At 39.2% G+C, this 21,986-nt stretch overlaps 1 protein-coding gene across 1 annotated transcript in view; it reads right to left on the bottom strand.

The window, feature by feature from the left end:
* The window catches only part of MYO16 (myosin XVI), a 583,910-nt gene that overhangs the window by 241,911 nt on the left and 320,013 nt on the right, over nt 1-21,986 (bottom strand). The window contains exons 17-20 of the mRNA XM_019039479.4: nt 9,144-9,255; nt 5,334-5,451; nt 4,492-4,563; nt 2,086-2,227 (exon numbers count right to left, since the gene is read on the bottom strand). Coding sequence (XP_018895024.4) covers nt 2,086-2,227; nt 4,492-4,563; nt 5,334-5,451; nt 9,144-9,255 — 444 coding nt within the window. The remainder of the gene's footprint in view (nt 1-2,085; nt 2,228-4,491; nt 4,564-5,333; nt 5,452-9,143; nt 9,256-21,986) is intronic.

Here is a 21,986-nt window from a genome sequence, read left to right as displayed (position 1 = left end):
CAACTTTGACCATAAGGATACTATTTATTTATATAATCTTTTTTGACATGATTACAACATTTCAAAAACACAGGATTGGTAAACAACAAGAGCCTATTCTAAGGTTATCCAAATTTTTGAGACTTTTCTGTGACTTAGGAAACGGGCCTATAAATCTGCAAAACCATAAGCTTTCCATGAATTTAAAGGAATTAGAAATACTGCAAATGTAACCTTTTCTTGCATTATCTGGGGATTTAAATTCAGGGTTGGGTGACTCATGGGAGAAATAGAGAAGAAAATATGGGAGTTACGACAGAAATGAGAATACTGTCTCTTATAAGTCAAACTTCTAATATGTTGATTCACCTCTAATTTCCCATTAATCCCTATTCTCATTCATATGCTTAGTAATAAGTTTTAAAAGATAAGACCATCCTTATGAATTTACACATTGCCACAGTGGCAATATTCCCATGCAAAGACAAATAATGTGTTTTCCATGGTTTATGTTTGTAGTTTTTCTCTGGGTGTGTGTTTGTAGCAAAAACTGTAGACCATTATATAAGTATTTCCAACTATATAAATTTAAGGCTCTGTAAGAATTTAAATGTCAAATGAACATTTTCTAGAAGTTTCTATGTACAGCTGGACTTATATATTCATTTTTTCAGTGTCAACTTCAGCAGAGCTGTCAATAATTTTATACATAGCTAATTTGGTAGACTTAGCATATTAGTATCATTCTGTGAATCATCTTCATATTTATAGGAAATTAACAAATTAACTGATAACAATAAACAATAGCAAAATCAAGAGTCCTCATCATAGTAAATACTACAATATTTCTGCTGAAATTTGGATTATACCATAGCTACTGTCAAATCACAGACTATTGAATATGTTGATCAATGTTCAGTGGGATTTGAGATGTGTATATTTTAATAAGAATTTCAGTGTCCTCTTGTCTTTGAAATCTTCTGAGATGTCTATATTTATTTAAGAACTTTCCCATTAATATATATTAGTTCTAATGTTTTCCAAGAAACCTCTAAAGGCATCAATTTTCAGGAATTTAATTTAAATTTAAGAAGTCTATATGGATGACTAAGAAATTCTCAGGTTTCATTCGAAGACAAGTACGTGAAGACTTGTGAATATGATTGTGCTCTCAATTGTCTGCTCAAGGTCACTATTAGTGACAAGAATAACAAGAAAGTTTTCCACTGATAATATGTAATGGAGAGATATAATTTTTAGATGATGAAATAGCCCTGAAAATCTACTGTTTAAGATGTTTAGGGGCCGGGCGCAGTGGCTCATGCCTGTAATCCCAGCACTTTGGGAGGCCGAGGCAGGCGGATCACCTGAGGTCAGGAGTTCAAGACCAGCCTGACCAACATGGAGAAACCCCATCTCTACTAAAAATACAAAATTAGCCGGGTGTGGTGGCGCATGCCTGTAATCCCAGCTACTTGGGAGGCTGAGGTAGGAGAATCACTTGAACCCGGGAGGCGGAGGATGCAGTGAGTCCAGATTGTGCCCGTGCACTCCCGCCTGGGCAACAAGAGTGAAACTCCATCTCAGAAAAAGAAAAATAAAAAAAAGATTAGGGATATGAACCAAAATGATTACCATAGAGACCCTCTATCCATAATCTATGAAATAAGTGAAGAAATAAGATGAAGAATTACTGATCCAAAACCCATCATGAAATAGGTTCCAAAGGAGGCATGAGTTACTCCACAAATTCCAGTGCCTTACCTGTTCTTAGAGTGTCTTCTTCCTGGATTTATAAAATTTTTATATTTATTGGTACACAAAAGGCCACATCTACCTTCAGTCCATAAAGAATGCATTTGCATATCTATGCATAGGAGATTATTAATTCATCAGTGTAAATGGGAGGGTACCCCAGGGAGAGGGTTTCACTTCCTAAAGAATAATCATTAAAACCCATCAAGTCAGATTACCTTGTTAAAATAAAATATATTAATGAAGTTTAACTTATTGGTCACCCTGTAATATGAAGCTGCTTTTGGAGTTGAGCCTTTAAGTTATTTATTACAGTAATGACAACAGAACTGAACATCCATCAACTCCTACCTTTTCTGTTCATCTTGACTGTGGAGGCAAGAATTCATGGTATTCACCAAAAAGCTAAACAAACGACTGTACAGGGACTTGGCCAAGAGGTCTCGGAAAAACTCAGCAATCTGTATGGTATGTCGTCGTATTATCATATCCCCTAAAATGGTAGAAAGAAAAGGAGGAGTGAGCACAAGGGTTCCCTCATTTAGAAGCCAACCAAAACTCCACATATCCTATTAATTCCCCACACATCCACACAACAAGTGATGTATAAAAATTACACGGATTCTCATAAATGAGGTCTCCGTCAGTTATTACGCAAAATGCTTCCTAAAGCAAAAGTCATGTACATTGCAATCTTCTTTGTTAGAATTGTTGACCACAGCATTCCACCTTTATTGTAGGTTGTGTAATTTCACCTCAGTTAGGGAAACAGTTCTTCACAGGGTCCCTCCTGGCAAGGCTTTTGATAACAACTCACTGGTTTGGATACTGAATCATCCTAAGGCATGTGGAAACGGGCTTTCTGGAAAATCAGATATATTTTAAATATTTTCAAAGGCATGATCTCATCAACAAGAATGTGGTTCTGGAGTTTGGAAAGAAGACTGGGCCTTAGGTAGGAATTTCTATGTCATTCTCAAAGAGACAGTGATTGAACTCATGAGTGATAGGTTTGGGGAAGGGACTAGAATAGAGGTGGGCCCAAGGAAAAAACAGCAAGGGTGGTTTGGCATTGAGCCTATCCCATTACTGTTGCAGGAGGGCTGAGTGTGAATGGGAGCCTAGAATTCATATTCTATGGCCTTGGCCAAACTTGCTGACCATTGTGTCTCAGGCAGAGCAGGAGACTAGGAACAGGGTGGGGTCCACGTGCAATGCGGGTTGAGGTGTTTTCAATCTGTTAGAAGCACGGGTGAGGAAGGATACCTACTGATACTGGCGGAAAATGTAGTCAGAGAGCTGCAAGTTCAAGGCCATCGAGATGGAACAACACAAGGGGAAGGGGCAGTGAAAGTGGGTGTGGCCATTTATGACATTGTGAAATTGACGTTCCTAGAGCCATGTGACTGAGGAGGGCAGGTGGGTCACCCACAGGGTGGTGGTTGCAAGTGAGGGTGGTGTAAGCAGAGGAAATCATAGATACTAATAGTGAGCTCAATGTTTCTCAAAAGAAGGTGCGAAGAAGAACAATGTCTTCAAGATGCTTAGTGTGGCTGGAGGCAAGGGTGCCAGTGGGGCCTCCTAAGCCATCTAAAGTGATGAGCTGGTGTATCTTTGAAAGACCGTTGGCCTTATTCCTGAAATGCCTATTGCATTTCAGAAAGATTATTTCAGAAGTAGTGTGGAAGGAGGGCAAGTTGAGATAAGGCAAGATAAAAGAGGAACCAGGAGTGTCTTGCTGTAATGCAGGGAAAGAATGATAAATTCAGCAGTGCTGATGAAAATGAAGGGAAGGCAGTAGGAATGGGAGATATTTATGGCGTGTGTCTGACCTATGCATGGAGGAGGTAGAAGAGAAAGAGCTATCAAGTATAACTGTTGGGCAACTGAGTGAACAATGGGGAGATTCACTAAGTTTGGGGATATTCTGAGAGTAGAAGTGAGGCAGGAATAATGACTCACCTACCTAAATACCTGCACGTAGGCCCAAAAGGCCATAGAGGAAGAATAGTAGCGATTTAGAGGAAAAAGATTAGATGAATGGTGAGTTCTCACAATCACAATAAAGAGGAAAATAGCAGGCCATCATCTAGAGTGAGTACTTGAAGATCATGTGGGAAAACCACTCTCTTTGTTCACTGAGTAGAGATGCATGTAGCATAGAGATTAAGCATGTCACCTGGGAGTCAGACAGCGCTAGATTCTAATTCCAAACATGTCACTTACTAGTGATTTGAGGTTCAAAGTTATTTAACTTACTTGAATTTTAGTTTTCCCCTCTGTTAAAATGGAAATAGTAATGCCCACATCAGAGCAATCTGTGAGAATTCAAACACTACAATTTTTATAGGACTTGGCACAATGCCTATCAGTTTATATATGTCCAATAAATGACAGGTGTTCTAACCAATGAGGTAGCAGGAAAAGGTTGGTCCTTCATTGAAGAGTGCAGCATGGCACCACACATGCAAATGGATCCAATATTTTCTTTGAAGAAACCCTCTTGGATTGATGGTTTTGTTTTTCTAAGGTGACAGATTATCTAGAACGGGTGACCAGTTAGGCAAAATGGTCTCTCAGGAACATAAAGAGTCTACACTATAGTCACATCAAATGACCAAACAGGCTCATAATGCTTTTCTCATTTGGCATTCAATTCATAGAAATAGTTTCACTAAGTGGGGACAAGTCAAACTGTATTTAATTTTCATATTTGATTCTAAATTGCACAAAGATGTTAGAGTATAAAAAAATTACCTTTAAAATATTGAATATCAGTTGTTAAGGCAGATGCCAATTCATCTGTTGATACTTGTAACATTCCAGCCACTAAAATTAAATCAGCATTATAAACATAAAGTTAGTATATTTTTTGATACCAAGAACATTGAATTTTATGGCCATAATTGATAAGTTTTAATATAGGCACATTACAAAACATGAGTATTTTAAAAAGTCATTACCACTGTAATTGTCAAATTCAACTAGAGAAGCATCTTACAGTAATCAAAATATTAATGAGTTCTTACAGTTCTGTGCATTAAATCACAGCAGATTTTTTTCCTCCCTGTCCTCACAGATGGTATGGAATTGTTTTTTTCCAGGTTCCTGGTTAAATCTCTTTGATATAGGTGAAGATATGTTGTTTCCTGACAATCTGTGGTTTTAAGGTATTTTTTAAAAATCTGGGAGTGACTAACGAGGCAACTTCAAAGAGAGAGATTTTTGGCAAGATCTTTGAAAGGGAAGTAATTAACATTCTGTTTAAAATGTTTAGCTAATAACATGCTCCCAAAATACACTGGGTGGTGGGGTGAAGGGTACTTAGAACAATATAAATAAACAACAAGTATGTGCTAAAGAATCAGTGTTGTTAATGTGGTGCACAGAATGAGAACATAAAAGTACATCTTGCTACTCATTTCCACAACAGATTATAAGAAAAAACAAAGTAGACAATTTTCCCCCCTCACTGAATTCTACTATAGAGGAAAGGGTTTGAGCCAACTGGCTTTTCTGTACTATGTCGCCATCTACTGGTTGATCTACAAAATTGCACATCAATGTGGTTAAATGTCAGAAGGTCATGTTCCACTGACCTTGTTCCAGGAGCTGGAGGTCAGAAACGAAGGCGGAGTTCCCCTCATTCAGGGCAGTAAACCGAATGTCTCCAAGGTGCAATATTGCTGCTAGAATTACGAACAGATTCTCCACCTCCTATGCATTTTACAAACAGAGAGAATGAATAGGGTGCTTAGAAGAAAGATTAAAAGGCAAAATTTTTAAATATCTAAAAGTAAGTTACAAAAATGATAACCCTATTAATGAGGTTGTGAGTTTGCAGATCCCAAATGTTCGATATGGCAAGAAAACTACCAGTCTCTACCTCAACATCAAAACCTCATAATTCAAAACATATTTTCTCTAAATCAATGTTCCTGTTCCTGAAATATAAGAGAGTCAGGAAATAATATTCTGATATAAATTAACAGGTTGTAGATAATTGTAATAACAAAAATGAATAATTGTGTGCTGAGGGTTTGACTGGCTGGGCTTCACTTGTAAGGTTAGACTTCACTCCCCCTCCTCTCCAGGCTCACGCTATTTAGACTTTGCAGTTGCTGTGGCCGCTTCATTCAAGAACCTACATCATGGTGTTCATTTCTTCGCTATCTCTCTTATGAGATAAATTAACACGATGATTACAGAATTGTTTACTTCTCCTGGAAAAACTAAAGGAGGCCTAATGAAAACAACTGTGCCTAGACTCAAAAAATGCTAGTTGTTTTTTAAGGTATTTTAAGGAAAACAGAAAAAAATGGATGTTGTCAAGAGCTATCTTTGAGCAGAGGGTAGCAGGAAGTAAGAGAATGCTGAAAGAGAATCTGGAACGCTGCATAAAAAAAAAGAGACCTTAAATTTGATTTTGGATAGTCATTTTTTGGCAAGAATGAAAAATCAAGAAAAAGCTGCAAGTTAAACTGTACTTTTCTAGAATGTCAAATATTTAGCATGATGATATCGACAGTAAAACAGGTTGAGCCCCGTGAAGGGCAAGTGGCATAGCCTGTTCTGTTCTCAGTCTCCTAATCTGTAATTTGAGAACAAAAACTCCTTCCCTAACTACTGTGGAAGCTGTTCTAAGAACAATGCTGATGTGCTTTATAAATACACAGTGGAAACAATACACTTCTTGAGACTTCCGTGATTTTCTTCACAGCTTGTAGTTTTCATAATAAGGTATGATTTTACCAATTTTAAAGTGAGAGCATTGAAAAGAATGATCTCTAATTTTCAGGTATAATAATATTTTATGAAGGTGATATACATATAAAAATGTTTTTGGTTAACCCCTAAATCATAAATTTGTTTTTCAAATTTAATTTACTTATGCTGTATAAAATGGCATTATTCAAGCCTCTCAAATTACTTAACTACTTGTCAACTTATTTTTTTTCCTTTTTTTTTTTTTTGAGACAGGGTCTCACTCTGTTGCCCAGGCTGGAGTGTAGTGGTGCAATCATAACTTACTATGACCTTGACCTCCTGGGCTCATGTGATCCTCCCACTTCAGCCTCTTGAGTAGCTGGGACTACAGGCAAAAATTAGTGTCCAGCTAATGTTTTTGAAAAAAATTGTAGAGATGGGGGTCTCACTATGCTGTTCAGGTTGGTCTCGAACTCCTGGCCTCAAGCAATCCGCTCATCTTGGCCTCCCAAAGTGCTGTGATTACAGGCGTGCACCACCATGCCCAGCTTTTTTTTTTTTTTTCTTTAAATCAATTAGTCTTCATGAAAGGTTCCGGTACCTACAAGATAGGCACCTCTGGATAGACAGCCGAAGACTCTGTGCTGTCCTCAAGAACCTCACAATTTACAGAGCTGTGAAAATAGCTATAATGTGCATTACAGTGTGGTGGACCCTATGACAACAGTAAAAATAAACTCCTTCCTGAGCAGAAAGGAGGCTGTGCTTCTGCGTCTCTGTGTAGTGAGCAGCCACCCCTGCCGCCCTGCTAGACGGGAGAGCTGTCAGGACCACAATCACCAGGGTTGACTCAAGGACTTCACTGGCCCAGAAATACCTTCCTTTGAATCTTACTGGACATAATCTATCCCTCTAAAGTGGACTCAACTCACCATTCAAGTCACTCTCAGGGTCAGGATGAAGAAATTAATTTCATGTTTTTTGCTAGGGTGTGCATACTTCTTTTACCAAGAAGGCTATGAGTCTCCCTGGGTTACCTTAGTCAGAAAGTGTACTTTGCTTGCCCTGCCTTTGAGGATCAGTCATGAATTTTCAAAGCCCTGTTTCCAGGCAACTGGTATTTTGGCAGAATGGTTTCTATCCATATCTCTAGCTTCACTTCCTATGAGGAAGCAGACATTTCAGGCATGGAAGGAGGGAAAAAAATCAAAACAACAAAGTACCACAGCAGCAAGTGCAAAGACAGAATAGTGCCAGTGGGTAGGACTCAGTAAAGGAGAAAAACAGAGGCCGGGTAATCAGAGCCAAAAAGAATGAGATGCCATGTGATTGCAGGCTCCTCGAGTTCCAGTCTCTCAAAACAGCAAGGGTGGGTGCAGCAAGGTGACCCTGCATTCACTCATTCAGGGTGGGCCTCACTTCCTTCCCCTTCCTCCTGTGGACCTCTCCACCCTCCCCACCTACTCACTGCCCCGTCAGCCACAACGGTGTGGGCAGGGAAATAAACACAGACCCAAATCCATCCATGTATTGGCTTCAGAAAAATAAAAAGAAGAGATTTAAATCTGTGACCTAATCTGGGCTTGTGAACTAGCGGCATGTCCAAGTTATCCCTGTGATATTATATTAAATATTCTTGAGGAATTGGCCGTAAATTGACCATAATCCAAAACACCACCATGTTGAATGGAGGCAGAGATAATGCCTCTGGGAAAGAGATTGAAGGGAATTCTGAGAGGTTTCTCTCAAGTCTTAGACCATTTCTTATGTCTTATTCGCTGGATGGGTGCTGTTTAATTCGGTAACCACTAACCACACATGGCTATGTCAATTTACATTAATTAAAATAAAGAAATATTAAACATTTATTTCTTCAGCCCACTAGCCACACTTCAAGCATCCAGGAGCCACACGTGGCTGGAAACTACCCCGTGGTACAGCACAGGGCAGGTCACTAACTTTTCCATCATCATAGATGTTTCTACGGCACGGCCATGGTCTAAAAGTTTTAAAGTGTAATTTTTCAGCTTCGTAATGCTTGCAGGTACTTGGCCATTCTGTGCAATTAAATATGACAATATTAAAACATTTATATTGTTCAAGAAGATGTTTTAACAAGGTGATTATGTTAATTTTCAAGTGATTCTTAACATGAACAGTTACTTCAGGTTTATCAGTTTTTTCAGGTTGATCAAGTATAAAGTTATTTGATCTGTTTTGGATACATATATAAAATATATATGTTGAATATTATATATCTTTAAATATATTAAATTATATTTTATAAATATAATTTATAAAGTTTATGATCTAATAAAATATATTTTAAATATTTTAAAATGATATATTATAAATATATATTTAGAAATATATATAATGTATATATTATATTCATTTTGGGAAAGGGCTCCTTGTCCACCCTCTTGGCAACTGCACCCTCTCCTCTTGCCACTCTCTGCTGACTGCTCTGTTTTCTTCCTAGTTCCTTTCTTTCTCAACATGTGGATTAAGTCCTGCCCCCTGCCCCCACTAGCACGTCAGCTCTAGGAGGCAGGGATTGGGGCTTGTTGTCTGCCGAATCATCAGTGTCCTCGGCAACATCTGGAATGTCATAGGGGCTCAGTAAATGCTTTTGAATGAATAACTTTTATAAATTAATAGAAGGTTGATTTTCTCAGTGAAATATTTATGACATGACTCACCAAGCTGCTGAAGCCAACTACATTCAGGGCTTGTTTCAAAACAGCCAATTTCTCCCTGTTCAGAGAACGCTCCCCTGTGGATGCATCGTCCTGTATGGTCTGGTTCAAATACCTGTTAGGAGACAAGGCGCGTAACGTTATCGCCTGGCTTCCGGTCAGACTTCTGTGGTTAAAAGTCACATCTGCCATATTTGATCTCTAAAATGATGGGAATCACCTGGACATGGTGTCCCCACGTGTTTTCAGAGCATTTGGTGCATCACAGCACATGATATCTCAGGAAAGGAAAACATTAGTTCTTGTTGTACCAGGACATATTTACATTGCTTTACTCGGTTTTCATCTTAGCTGCACCTTTCCTTGTGACAGGAGAAGGTCACAAGTGATTCATGTATTTTTTTTTTTTTTTTGAGACGGAGTTTCACTCTTGTCACCCAGGCTGGAGCACAGTGCACAGTCTTGGCTCACTGCAACCTCCACCTCCCAGGTTCAAGCGTTTCTCCTGCCTCAACCTCTTGAGTAGCTGGGATTACAGGTGCGTGCCACCACGCCTGTCTAATTTTTGTATTTTTAGTAGAGACGGGGTTTCACCATGTTGTTCAGGCTGGTCTCAAACTCCTGACCTTGTGATCCACCCACCTCGGCCTCCCAAAGTGCTGGGATTACAGGCGTGAGCCACCGCACCTGGCCGTGACTCATGAAGTTCATACAAAAATTCAACAGGTTCTATCATATGGTTTGTAATTAATATTTGAACTAAACATGCCTAATTTATAGTAAGTTATTATTTTTCCTTGTTGGTACTTTTCAATAATGAGATGGTTGATTACGCCATTGATTTACTCCTTTCCCTCAACAAACATGTACGAATCACCTATCTAATACAGGCAATACCAAGCAGCTGAGAATGTGAAGGAAAAGGACTCAACAACAGCAAAATAAACTATCCAGGGGCACAGATAAGGGAGGTAGAATCAGAGAGATAGACTCTAGGTATAAGTGTGCAGGAAGGGGCTGCAACCAGAAGTAGACAATGAGGAAACACAGTGGGGAAAAGCAGGCTGTGGTTCCAAGAGTTGCCATGTAAGAATTTGCCAAGCAACTCCCAGGCTTTCAGGTTATCCCTGGAATAATTAGAACATGTACAAAGCAGACAGAATTGGTCAAGCATGATGTATATGGGGAAAATATATCCATGTGTGCAAAATTGGAGCCCACGGTGAGATGAGCAAAGATTGATGAGATTGGAGAAGTAGCCAGGGCTTTGTACAGCTTGAAAAAAAAGAGTTTGTCATGTCTTGGAAGTGACGGGCAGCTCTGAGGGCCTTGCAACAAAGAAGTGGCATGATCAGGTTGGCACCTTGGAAAGAATATCCTGGTAGCCCAGGGCAAGATTACCTGGAAGGAGGTAAGGCAAGTAAGGGGAGCGTGTGGCCCAGTGAGAGGCCAGCAGTGGTGAAGAAGAGGACAGATGGGGAGAGGGGAAGGGAGGAGGCAGAGCTGGCAGTACAAGGGGGTGAACTGGGCACGGGGAGGTGGAAAGCAGGGAGCTCATGATGAGTAGCAAGTCTCTGTCTGGGAAAACAGGGTGGATTGCGGGCCCATTCAACTGGAAAACATTCTCAAGAGGAGGAATAGGTTTCTGGAGAGATAAAGTCTTATATTTGATATTAGACACATTGACTTTAAACTACTTGTTAAAGTTTAAATATAGTCCCACGAAATAATAGCTATAAAGATCTGGAATTCAGAAAAACACTAGAGAATAGGATCTGGAAGTCATCAATACGCAGAAGGCTAAAACCATGGGAGCGGGTGAGCTCACCCAAAATGAGACGCTGGAATTAGGGCTGAGGAAAGAATGGAGTGTCCAGGACAGAGTAAGAATGTTACAAAAAATCTAAGTCATTAAAACAAAAGGAGAAGGTGTTTTTTGTTTTGTTTTGTTTTGTTTTGTTTTGTTTTGTTTTGTTTTGAGATAGAATCTCCCTCTGTTGCCCAGGCTGGAGTGCAGTGGGGCAATCTTGGCTCACTGCAACCTTCACCTCCCGGGTTCAAGCAATTCCCCTGCCTCAGCCTCCTGGGTAGCTGGGATTACAGGCGCCCGCCACCGTGCCCGGCTAATTTTTGTATTTTCAGTAGAGATGAGGTTTCACCATCTTGGCCAGGCTGGTTGAACTCCTTACCTCGTGATCCACCCGCCTTGGCCTTCCAAAATGCTGGGATTACAGGCATGAGCCACCGCGCCTGGCTGGAGAAGGTGACTTTAAGACTGAATGATAGTGATGGAAAAGAGACCACAGAAACAAGGAAATTGTGCCCTTGACAAAGGGAATGTTTCCTGGAATTGGAAGGGAGAAGCAGACCATGGTGGCCATGTGAGCTGGGTCTGTGAGAACTTCTTTTTCCTGAATCTCGGCTGATGGTGGAAGAACAATCTAGGGGCTGGAGTGGGGTGTGGGAGAGACTTTGGAATATGAATCTGCTGAGATAGAAGCACCAAAAAACCGCATAAAAGACTTCAAGAAAAGGAGCTGCAGAAAATCCTGAAGAAGGGGAAATGGATGAGGTAAGGAGACGGTGTGGAGTTGGTGCACAGGGAGGGTCTGCCTCTCACTGCAGAAATGACCTGACTTTCTAGGATGACACAGGTAAGGTGACAATATGACCCTGAAGGCTGGTGCCATCTCAGGGGAGGAGGGCAACCAATGGTTGTGGCTTTGGTTTTTCCAGGAGAGAAAGAGGTTGGAGGTTTTGATGACTAGGTGAAGGTCGTGGGAACCTAAGACATTTGCTGAGGAGAAGGGACACAGCTGCGGAGCAGAGAGCAGCAGGAGCTCAGCTGATGCTGCAGGATGCCATGCCCAGGTGGCGGTGGCGACCAGCTCCTGGGGTGGTGTTACTTCTTCTAGGGCTCCTCAAATGCCTGATGGAGGATGAGCAAGCTGGGGTTTGGGGCAGTGGAACAGGAAAAGGTCAAGGACAATGATATCAGTAAGAAACTGGCTTACCATGGTCAGAGGGTCTTTTTGTCTGCAATCTATAAACCTTTAGCGATAAATCTTTATTATTATTATTATTATTATTATTATTATTATTATTATTATTATTATTATACAGGGTCTTGCTCTGTCTCCAGGCTGGAGGGCATGGTGTGATCTCAACTCATTGCAGCTCTGCCTCCCAGGCACAAGTGACCCTCCCACCTCAGCATCCCGAATAGCTGGGATCACAGGCACATGTCGCCACGCCTGGCTAATTCTTTGTATTTTTAGTAGAGACAGGGTCTTGCCATGTTGCCCAGGCTGGTCTTGAACTCCTGATCCCAAGTAGTCTGCATGCCTTGGCCTCCCAAAGTGCTGGAATTACAGGTGTGAGCCACCACACACTGGCCCTAGTGATAAATCTTAATGATAAAAACTGTAACCCCTCTCCATACTTCTGGTCCTCACAGCAGGTTTTAAGGATAAAAACTGTAACCCCTCTCCATACTTCTGGTCCTCACAGCAGGTTTTAAGGATAAAAACTGTAACCCCTCTCCATACATCTGGTCCTCGCAGCAGGTTTTAAGGATAAAAACTGTAACCCCTCTCCATACTTCTGGTCCTCGCAGCAGGTTTCTATGCATCTTCCTGACATTCTCTTTTTTTCTGACTTACTTGATCATTGCACAGGTTAATAATCCATTGAGGGGCCACTTGTCTTGCAAATAACAATTGGCTCCTGTTTTCATTAGAGTCAAATGGGCAAAAAAAAAAAAAAAATTCTTTTACAATTCTTGATAAGTAATCAATTAGTAAGCTCCCTGCAGCCCTGCACCAGCTAGCTTAAGTATTTCTTTAAACCTCCCCATCCTCCATTTTATTTTACTTTTTAGCCTAGAATTTACAGCAGCTATGACCTGCTCCATGAGAAAGTGCGAATACAGCGGCATGTTTATTTCAGTTAAATTCTGGGTAGACGAAGCCCTGTGAAGAAATCCTGATAGTTGCAGACAGGTCTGTTAACTACGTAATGGGTCAGGTGGGAACCAATTCAAAACAGACAATCTGAAAGGGCAGTTTGCCTGATGGCAGGAAAGATGGCTTCAGCTTGGTTGTGAGCATTTTCCTCTATAGCCAGAAAACTTGTCATAAAGACAAAGAAAAAAACACAATGCCTTTTATACAATGCTTAAACTTCTCCCACTATTCAAAAGCATCTAGGATGATTTCACTAGAAATGAGGTTCTTAATTATCAGCAAAACTATATCTTAAAATGGGAATTAAAAAAACGACATGTTTATTTTTTGGAGATTAAAAATACTAATTTTCCCTTTGACATCACTCCATCATGAAATCTCACATAAGGGCAAAAAAACTTGGAAAATATGCATGGTAAAATACGGAAACCAAGAATCTGGAGACATATTTAAGTAATATTTGACAATTTCTAAAAAAAAAAACTCAAAACATTTAAATCTTTATTATCGGTAAAACAGAGTAAAAATATATTTAAAATAGATTTAAAAATTCTCCATTTCTAGTTCACAGTGATTTTGTGAATGACAAATGAGATATTGCATGTGGTATGCCTCCTACACTCAGGTTGCAATGCATGTACAGAATGTGAGTATTTCCCAGAATTACTACATCTTGCCTATGCAGGCAACTTTTAGTCAATGTACTCTGTCATAAATGAAGCTCTTAATCAAATAAATAACTGCGCCGAGTAAAATAAACATTTTGAAAAATTTTAATCATCTTAAACCATAAAATATGCTTTTCTATACTCCTCACACAGATAAAAGTAACAAATAGGTAAAGGAAAAGATCGTAGTTAACACTTGGCTGTTGTATACTGACGTGAATCGCCTGAAAGTTGACAATCATTGATGCAATGTTACAATGGCATTCCCAGACTTTTTTTTTTTTTTTAACAGTTTGAAATAGGTAAGAATAATGGTGGGTAATGGGTCATGGACTTCCCAGTGGCCAGTGGACTCGCTTCAGCTCCACAGATGTTATCCCACTAATCTCAACACAGTGGTTGAGAAACATCCTAGATAAATCAAAGCAAGAGTTTCATCTGAGAGTTTCCAATTTTGCGCCGTTATTGATTCATGGTCACATAACCTCTAGCGTTCATACCCTTTAACTTAATATTCAGTGTCTTCTATATTATTCTTCTATGAGTCAAAATTGCATATCTATAGCTTAAGCCTATTTTCTTATCCTCTTTGGAACTTGGAACACTGGCAGTATCTAGATATCTCCATGTGCAGAGTCAGAAATTTCAGAGAGCATTTGTAAAGAGTAATTGCTGTTTTGTTTTTAAAAGATTGGCAGATCAAGGGAATATTCTGGCTGTTGTTTCTATCATGGGGTAGAAGACTGTTAACACTGGTGCTATAGAGGAATAAAAACTACAGATGGATTAATACTGTTTAATTCCACTCAAAGGGAAAGGCGATGGAACTAGTATTTCTTGATACTGATGGGCCAAATTCTCCACTGGGTGTTTTTGAGGCACTTCCTCCATTAGTCTCCACAACAATTCACAAAAGGAGCCATTATTTTACATATTTCAGAAATAAGGGTACTGAAGTTTGTTTAAAGTTGTGAAGCTAGTCATTGGCGAACCAACACACCCCGTCCTGCCCCTGAGCCCAGTGTCTCTCAAGCTTAGGAGTTTCCTGCAAGGCGGATGGGACGCACTGAAGGTCTTTCTGTTCCACCTCTCCTGAAAGTCAGCAATTCCTAAAGCCTCCTACATTTCATTTACAGAAAAAGGATAAAAACACTGTAGAAATTTGGTAGTCCAATTCCATAGAAATTTTAATAACACTGATATCAACTATATATCGTTGTATTTATTTATTTATCTATTTATTTATTTATTTATTTATTTATTTATTTATTGAGATGGAGTCTCACTCGTTTTTCCCAGGCTGGAGTGCAATGGCATGATCTCGGCTCACTGCAACCTCCGCCTCCCAGGTTCAAGCAATTCTCCTGTCTCAGTCTCCTGAGTGGAGTGGCTGGGACTACAGGCGCCCACCACCACGTCCGGCTAATTTTTGTGTTTTTTTAGTAGTGACGGCATTTCGCCATGTTGGCAAGGCTAGTCTCAAACTCCTGACCTCAGGTGATCTGGCCTGCCTCAGCCTCCCAAACTGCTGGGATTACAGGCATGCACCACCACGCCAGGCCTATAGTTGTATTTTTTAAGCAGTGAAGAGGTGTCTTGATCTTAAGTGCTGGGTTGAGTTGGCAACTGAAGGAGACTAGTTAATATCTTTCCTCACCAGAAATCTGTCTACATCGCCATTGTTTATTAATTTATATAATGTTCATTTCTTCACTCCAAATTTTAACCAAGTATTATTTGGTTAAATAATAATTGCATGGTTATTTCTCCTTACAGCAAATTCTAGGAAAAATAAACTTCTATGTTCTTAAAGTGTCAAATCACATAAAAGTCATAATTGCTGTGAAAAGTGCCACTTAATAACATAATTTCAACAGGTATTTAATTGGCAGGGACATCCTGGGGAACATACAGGCCCTGGGGAAGGCGTCCAGCCAACCCCACAGCCTTTGCCCTCACAGTGTTCATCATCAGACGCCCACTCCTCCCAGCTCTCCACGGCCTCTAGGTTGATGCATAATTCACTTTCCATTGATTAACTTCATGTCATGAGGTTTTGGCATTTTTTTCTGTCTCCCTATGAGCTAGCCACAAAAGTCCCAAGAAAACCAAGTGCAACTAAAAGGAAGGAATAGACAGCAGCTGGAAGAATCTGAGCACCCATCTACAGGGGTTTCTCCAAGACAGGTGTTCGTGGTGCATACCAATCGTTTTCTTCTTTTTTTGTTCTTTTCCATATTCCCCAGTCTTTCTAAATATCAAAAAGTATTATGCATAATCATAAGAAAAAGAAGCTCTGCACATGTATCCCAGAACTTAAAGTAAAAAACAAAAACTTTTTGAGGAAGGTCATGCTTTTAAATCATCCCTACATCTGTTATCAAGTTTATAAAGTTCTCAATACAAATTTTTCGAAAGGGAAAAATAAAGAAGCTCTATCTAACTATGAATCAAAAACTGGGAGCACAGTTTTCTGTGGATTCATGCTGTGTACGGCTAAACTGTTCCACTCTGCTGCTGAGCAGTATTCCAGTGTTAACACACAGCAGTGTGTCTAGCCACTTAGCCGTCTGAGAAACATCTAGAGTGTTTCTTGTGGGGCTCTTATGAATAAGGCTACTATGAACATTTACATAGAGGTGTTTATGTAAACAGACACCTTCATTTCTCTTGGTCGGATGCTGAGAAGTGCAATACCTGGGTCATACGGTAGTTGCATCTATAGTTTTATAAGAAACTGTCAAACTCTTTTCTAGCACGGCTGTACACTATTTTACATTCCCACCAGCAATGCAGGGGGCAGTGAGTTTCTTCACATCCTCACCAGCATTTGATGCTGTCACAATTTTTTTTCATGAGCTGTTCTGATAGGTATGTGGTGGTATCTTATCAGGGTTTTAATGTGCGTTTATCTAGTGGTTAATAACACTCAACACCTTTCCACATGCTTATGTGCTATCCGTATATTCACATTTGGTGAAATACCCCTTCATGTCTTTTGCCCATTTCTAATTGGACTAGAACAATTTTTATTTTCCTACTGTTAATTTGGAGTGCTGTTTATATATTCTAAATATTAGTCCTTTGTTGGATATGACGGTTGCAATATTTTCTCCCAGCCTGAACCTTGTCTGATATTTTTAATGAAGTCTTCTGAAAAAGAGTTTTAAATTTTGATGTCATATAATTTATCAATTTTTCCTAATGTGGATTATGATTTTGATGTCAAGCTTAAGTTCTTTTTGCTTAGTCATGGATCCCAAATATTTCCTTCTTTTGTTCCCTAAAAATTGTATTGCTTTATGCTTTACATTTAGGTCTCTGATCATCTTGATTTTTTCCATAATATGTGAGATTTTGGCTTTGCTTTACTATTTTTTTTTTTTGCTTGTTTTGCCTATGGATGCCCAGTTGTCCAGCACCTTTTGCTGAAGTTGATCTTTCCTCCACTCGATTGTTTTGTATGTTCATCAAAAAATCACCTTTTGGTGTGTGAGTATATTTGTGTGAGTCTATTTCTGTATTCTCCCTTCTCTTCCTTTGATCTTTGTGTCTGTCTGTCTACCAATACCATAATGTCTGGATTACTCTAGCTGCATGGTAGGCCTTAATATGGGTAGAGTAGTTCCTCTGATTTTATTCTTCTTTTGCATTATTTTTTTTAGCTATTAGAAGTTCTGTGCCTTTACATACAAATTTTAGAATAAGCTTCCATATGTGTCTTAATATTGTTAAGATTTTAACAGGAATTACACTAAACCTATAAATCACCTTAGGGATGATTGGCATTTTTACTATATTGAATCTTCCAATAAATGAACATTATAAGTCTCTTTTTCTTTCATTGGTATTTTTTTTCATTTTCAGCCTCCAGATTCTGTACATGTTTTGTTAAGTATGTACTTAAGTATTTAATTTTCCTGGAGAAATTGGAAAGGGTGTTATGTTTTAAATTGCAGTTTTCACGCATTCACTGTTAATACATAATGATTAATATATGTGATTGATTTTGTGCACTGATCTCATATCCTGTCAATTGCTGAACTCACTAGTTTTAGGAGATCTTTTGCTTTTTAAGCTCCTTGGTTCTTCCCACTCCCCTTTTTCACAAAGCTTGATGGTGCCTTCTTTAGACTAAGTTTCTAAATTAAAATTTTATCAATCAGTATGAAAAAAGCACACCTTCTCCAGCAATACAGTTATCTTCGTTCTTACAGAAGAAACAGTGGCAAACCAGATGAATACGTGTTACAATTGTATAAAATTCGACTTGTGCTTTGGACAAGAAATGGTTTTCATTACAAGTTAAATTTATTGAAAATAAGTCTGTAACAACAACTGTTGACTATGTGCTATTTCTAATTAACTCATCCATTTAACCAACTTGTTTACTGTCCTGACAACAAAGAGCAGGCTGATGCTATGTCTTCCAAAGTGAGTCCATAACATAGCCAAAATAATTTGTGTATATATGTGAGGTGTGAGGTGTGAGTGTGGGTGTGTGTGCTAATACTTTTGCTTTGAGGCAAAGTAAAACTAGTCCTGGAATAAGTTTCTTGTGTCACCTGAGAACGCATAAGTAAGATTAAGCCATGGACTAAATCACAGGAGGGTTTTCCTTTTGAACAGAGGAGTCCACACTGGAGATTTCTTTCAAGAAGTGCTATGTGGAGGCACAGACAAAAAATGTTACCATCCAGCATGAAGCATCACTCTAAGCAGTGGGAATAGATATGATTCGAAGATCAAATACAAACATTGACTGTTTGCCAAAAACATCCCCAGGGAACTTCAAAGGCCTGTGTGCTCTCCCTGTGGCCGCACCTGCTGTGTGTCCAGGGCGCAGGTGTGGCCCCGCTCAGCGGGCGCAGAGATCAGCGCGCATGAAACAATCCTTGTGTGCCTACTTGTGTATCCAAGGCATGCTGGGATTGAAGGTTCAAGTATAAATAAAAATGTTAACTACTTAAAAACAAACCTGTTTAGTCCATTCACCAAGTCAGAGACTCACAGAGTACAAACACAATGTGTTGCTCAGTTTTTTTATCTGCTGTGCAAATACAAAGGAACAGTGTCTTCTCTATTGTGGGCAGAGCTATTTTTTACTTGGTGATGTTTAATATATAAACAGAAGCCAAATAAGGCAAAATTAAACAGTTGGTATCAATAAAGACAGCACACTTTGCTAATGACGATGGCCAAGTGCTGCTTTTTGCCCATGCACCCTCACTTTGCTCCTAAAACAGAAATTCTTTTCTGTATTGTTTTCGAACTATCTGAAACATATTAACTAATTTTAAATTTTAAGTCTCCCCCTCCTCAAGGAATATGAGTACAACTTTTTATTAACCATGCGTTCAGATACATAAGTCTCCACCTGGAAAGTATTAATATATGAGTCACAAACTGTTTTGTTTGGAAAGAGAAAATCTTGTCAGTGGTCTCCAGGAAAACAACAGAATCTAATACATTCAGGAAAAGAACAGAATCCTTTTAACAAATTACACATTCAGAAAGTCTTCGGGTCTTGTGACATTCCCAGAATAGTTCATCCATATTTTTCTAATCAGTTGAAATATTTCAAAACATCTGGTGAAACAAATTCAAAACTCTTGCCACCTTACACATAGTGAATGATCATATGGCCAATTATTTGTTTCTTGGAAACGTCTAGTTGGGAGAGCCGGGGGGTGGAGACAGACAGGGTGGCTGTGTCTTGCACAGAAGGCCCTGGACAACGGTTAAGGGGCTGACCGCAGCCTGAACTCATCCCCGAGCCTTGTGTCCAGCATAAACACAGCCAGAAACATACACCCAGAACTGCTGATATTTCAGTGAGTGAAGTTGTGAAATGGAGAGAAAAATACCTTTTTGCTCAGAAAGTGTGGGTTGGCCTGGCCTTGAAGATGGTAGGATTAGTTTAACAAGTCAAGGCCAGGGGAGCTGCATCTGACTGGAGGGAGAAGTGGGCAGAACTTTCTCTAACTCACACCAAGACATCCTCAGCCTAGGGAGGGTTCTGTACAGGAAGAGGGCAGCGTGCATGCACACAGAAATATGCCGCAGGCGAGGCTGAACAGGTGCTGAAGTCCTCCTCAGGGGAGAAGGTGACCAGAAAGCATGTGTAAGGCCATGTCCACAGCACCAACAGGAAGGATAAACTTCAACCCAACCCTGTGTCTTAAATACCGACTAACATAGGCATCTTCACCAAAACTTCAGTAATATGCAAATATTATAGTTTATTTGATTCAGACACATGACCATGTACAGATAGTTACTACTGACAAAGGTATTCTTAGGCAGGTTCATCCAGGCCCACCCCTGACCTTCATCAAATGCTGATAAAGTATGGTGTGAACAACATTGTGCTGAATGTAACCCACAAATGTATCAAGCAACCTCTTTCAGCTTAGCAGGACTAAAAGAAAATTTTAATTACCCAGTCTCTACAAGAAATACAAAAATTAGCTGGGCATAGTGGCCTGTAACTGTCGTCCCTGCTATCTGGGAGGCTGAGGTGGGAGGCTTGGGCTCAGGAGGCTGGGGCTGCAGTGAGCTGTGATCCTGCCACTGCACTCAAGCCTGGGTGACAGAGCGAGACTATATCTCAATAAAAAAAAAAATCCATCTCTATCTCTGTATAGATCCATACCCTCTTGGCTATTGGCTCTGTTTTTCTGGAGAACCCTGACCAATACACTCTCTTCTCCGCATTTCACTTATTCATACATTTAAATATTTAATAGCTCCTATTTAATAAAAAATTAAATGTCATGAACTTGTTTACGGATAAAGATCACGTCTTAAAATTCCTGGTGGATTCTCATAAAATTTAAATTAATATTGGGTGTACGGAAGGTTTACACATACCTGGAAGTTTCCGTATGTATTTCAAAGTTTCCATATGTATACCTAGTTGGTTACATTTTTACCCAATAGGTTCCCAGCATATCTGGAAGTGCCATACATAGCTGGCTGATAAGTCCATAGTGAACACCAGCTCTACTCGTTTCCTTTGGTCAAAGGTTGTCAAAATAAGTGAAAAATTTATGCCATAAAAGTCAAACCCCCTTTTTTTTGCCAAAATCAAAAGAAACAAATACTCTAACGAAGAATGTATTAGGAAAAGTTATCTAGTAAAGAGAGTTTAGTATAAGAAACGAACATACAAATATTGATCAGAGATGCTCTGGAAGGAAGTATGACAAAATGGGGAGGAGGGAAGGGATGGAGATACAATAAAATACTGACAAACAGAAATTTAAATACTCCACTTACTTAGTCTGATTGCCTTTACTGATAAGATAATTAGACAAACAGCAAATTTTATCTTCAAAAAAATGGCATGTCTACCCCCAGGCACACAGACGCACGTTCCAGGTACACAGCTCAGAAGTCTGGCTTCAGGATATCATGGGGGAAGCATGCTAAACACCTTTCTGACATGTTAATTAGAAACATCAGCACCTCCAGCTTTAAAGATTCATTAAAATTGAGATTTTAATGAAGAACTTAAAATGAGTAAAACGTGTATACTCTACAGACAATCTTTAAAAGTAAAATTCAGGAAGATTTTTTTTCAACCACGAAAACGTATTCAAATATAGGCTGTACCTACTAAGGTAAACTTATCCAAAACAATGTATGTAACTAAATGACATCAGTAATAGGATATTGGATCTGGCTATTTCAGAATAGACTCATAAAGTAAATAAAACTAAATAATCTAAATTTTCTTTTCTGCTAAATGTAAAAGCTGAGTAAAAATGCCTAGTTAACTATAATTAATCCTAATAAGTCAAGATAAAAAAAGAATAGAAATGTGGGTTCCATTTTGACACCTAATGTTCTATTGCATAGGATTTGGCTCCTATTTTAAAAATAATTTCTAGTCAAGGATGTGTTTCAGAACCATTGTTGTGATTACTTATATGCTACATATTTTCAATAAGAAACGCTAGTTATGAAATAACAAAGTTCAAATAATGAATAACCCTCCAAATAAGTGGTCCCTGGCCATGAATTGTGCTTTCAGGTCACAATGACTTCTACATTAAAGAAATTTTCCAGAAAGACCCAATCACATTGTCTAAATGTCATCATACATTTACATTAAAAAATTAATGGAAAGTGAAAAATTCTGAAACTAATTATCAGTAAAGTTTGGACTGATGTGCTTCAGCTCCAGTTGTAATATTCTAATTTAGAGA

This window comes from Gorilla gorilla, chromosome 14 (assembly GCF_029281585.2).
Source record: "Gorilla gorilla gorilla isolate KB3781 chromosome 14, NHGRI_mGorGor1-v2.1_pri, whole genome shotgun sequence".
NCBI classification, from domain to species: Eukaryota; Metazoa; Chordata; class Mammalia; order Primates; family Hominidae; genus Gorilla; species Gorilla gorilla.
This window is presented reverse-complemented; position numbering and strand designations above follow the sequence as displayed.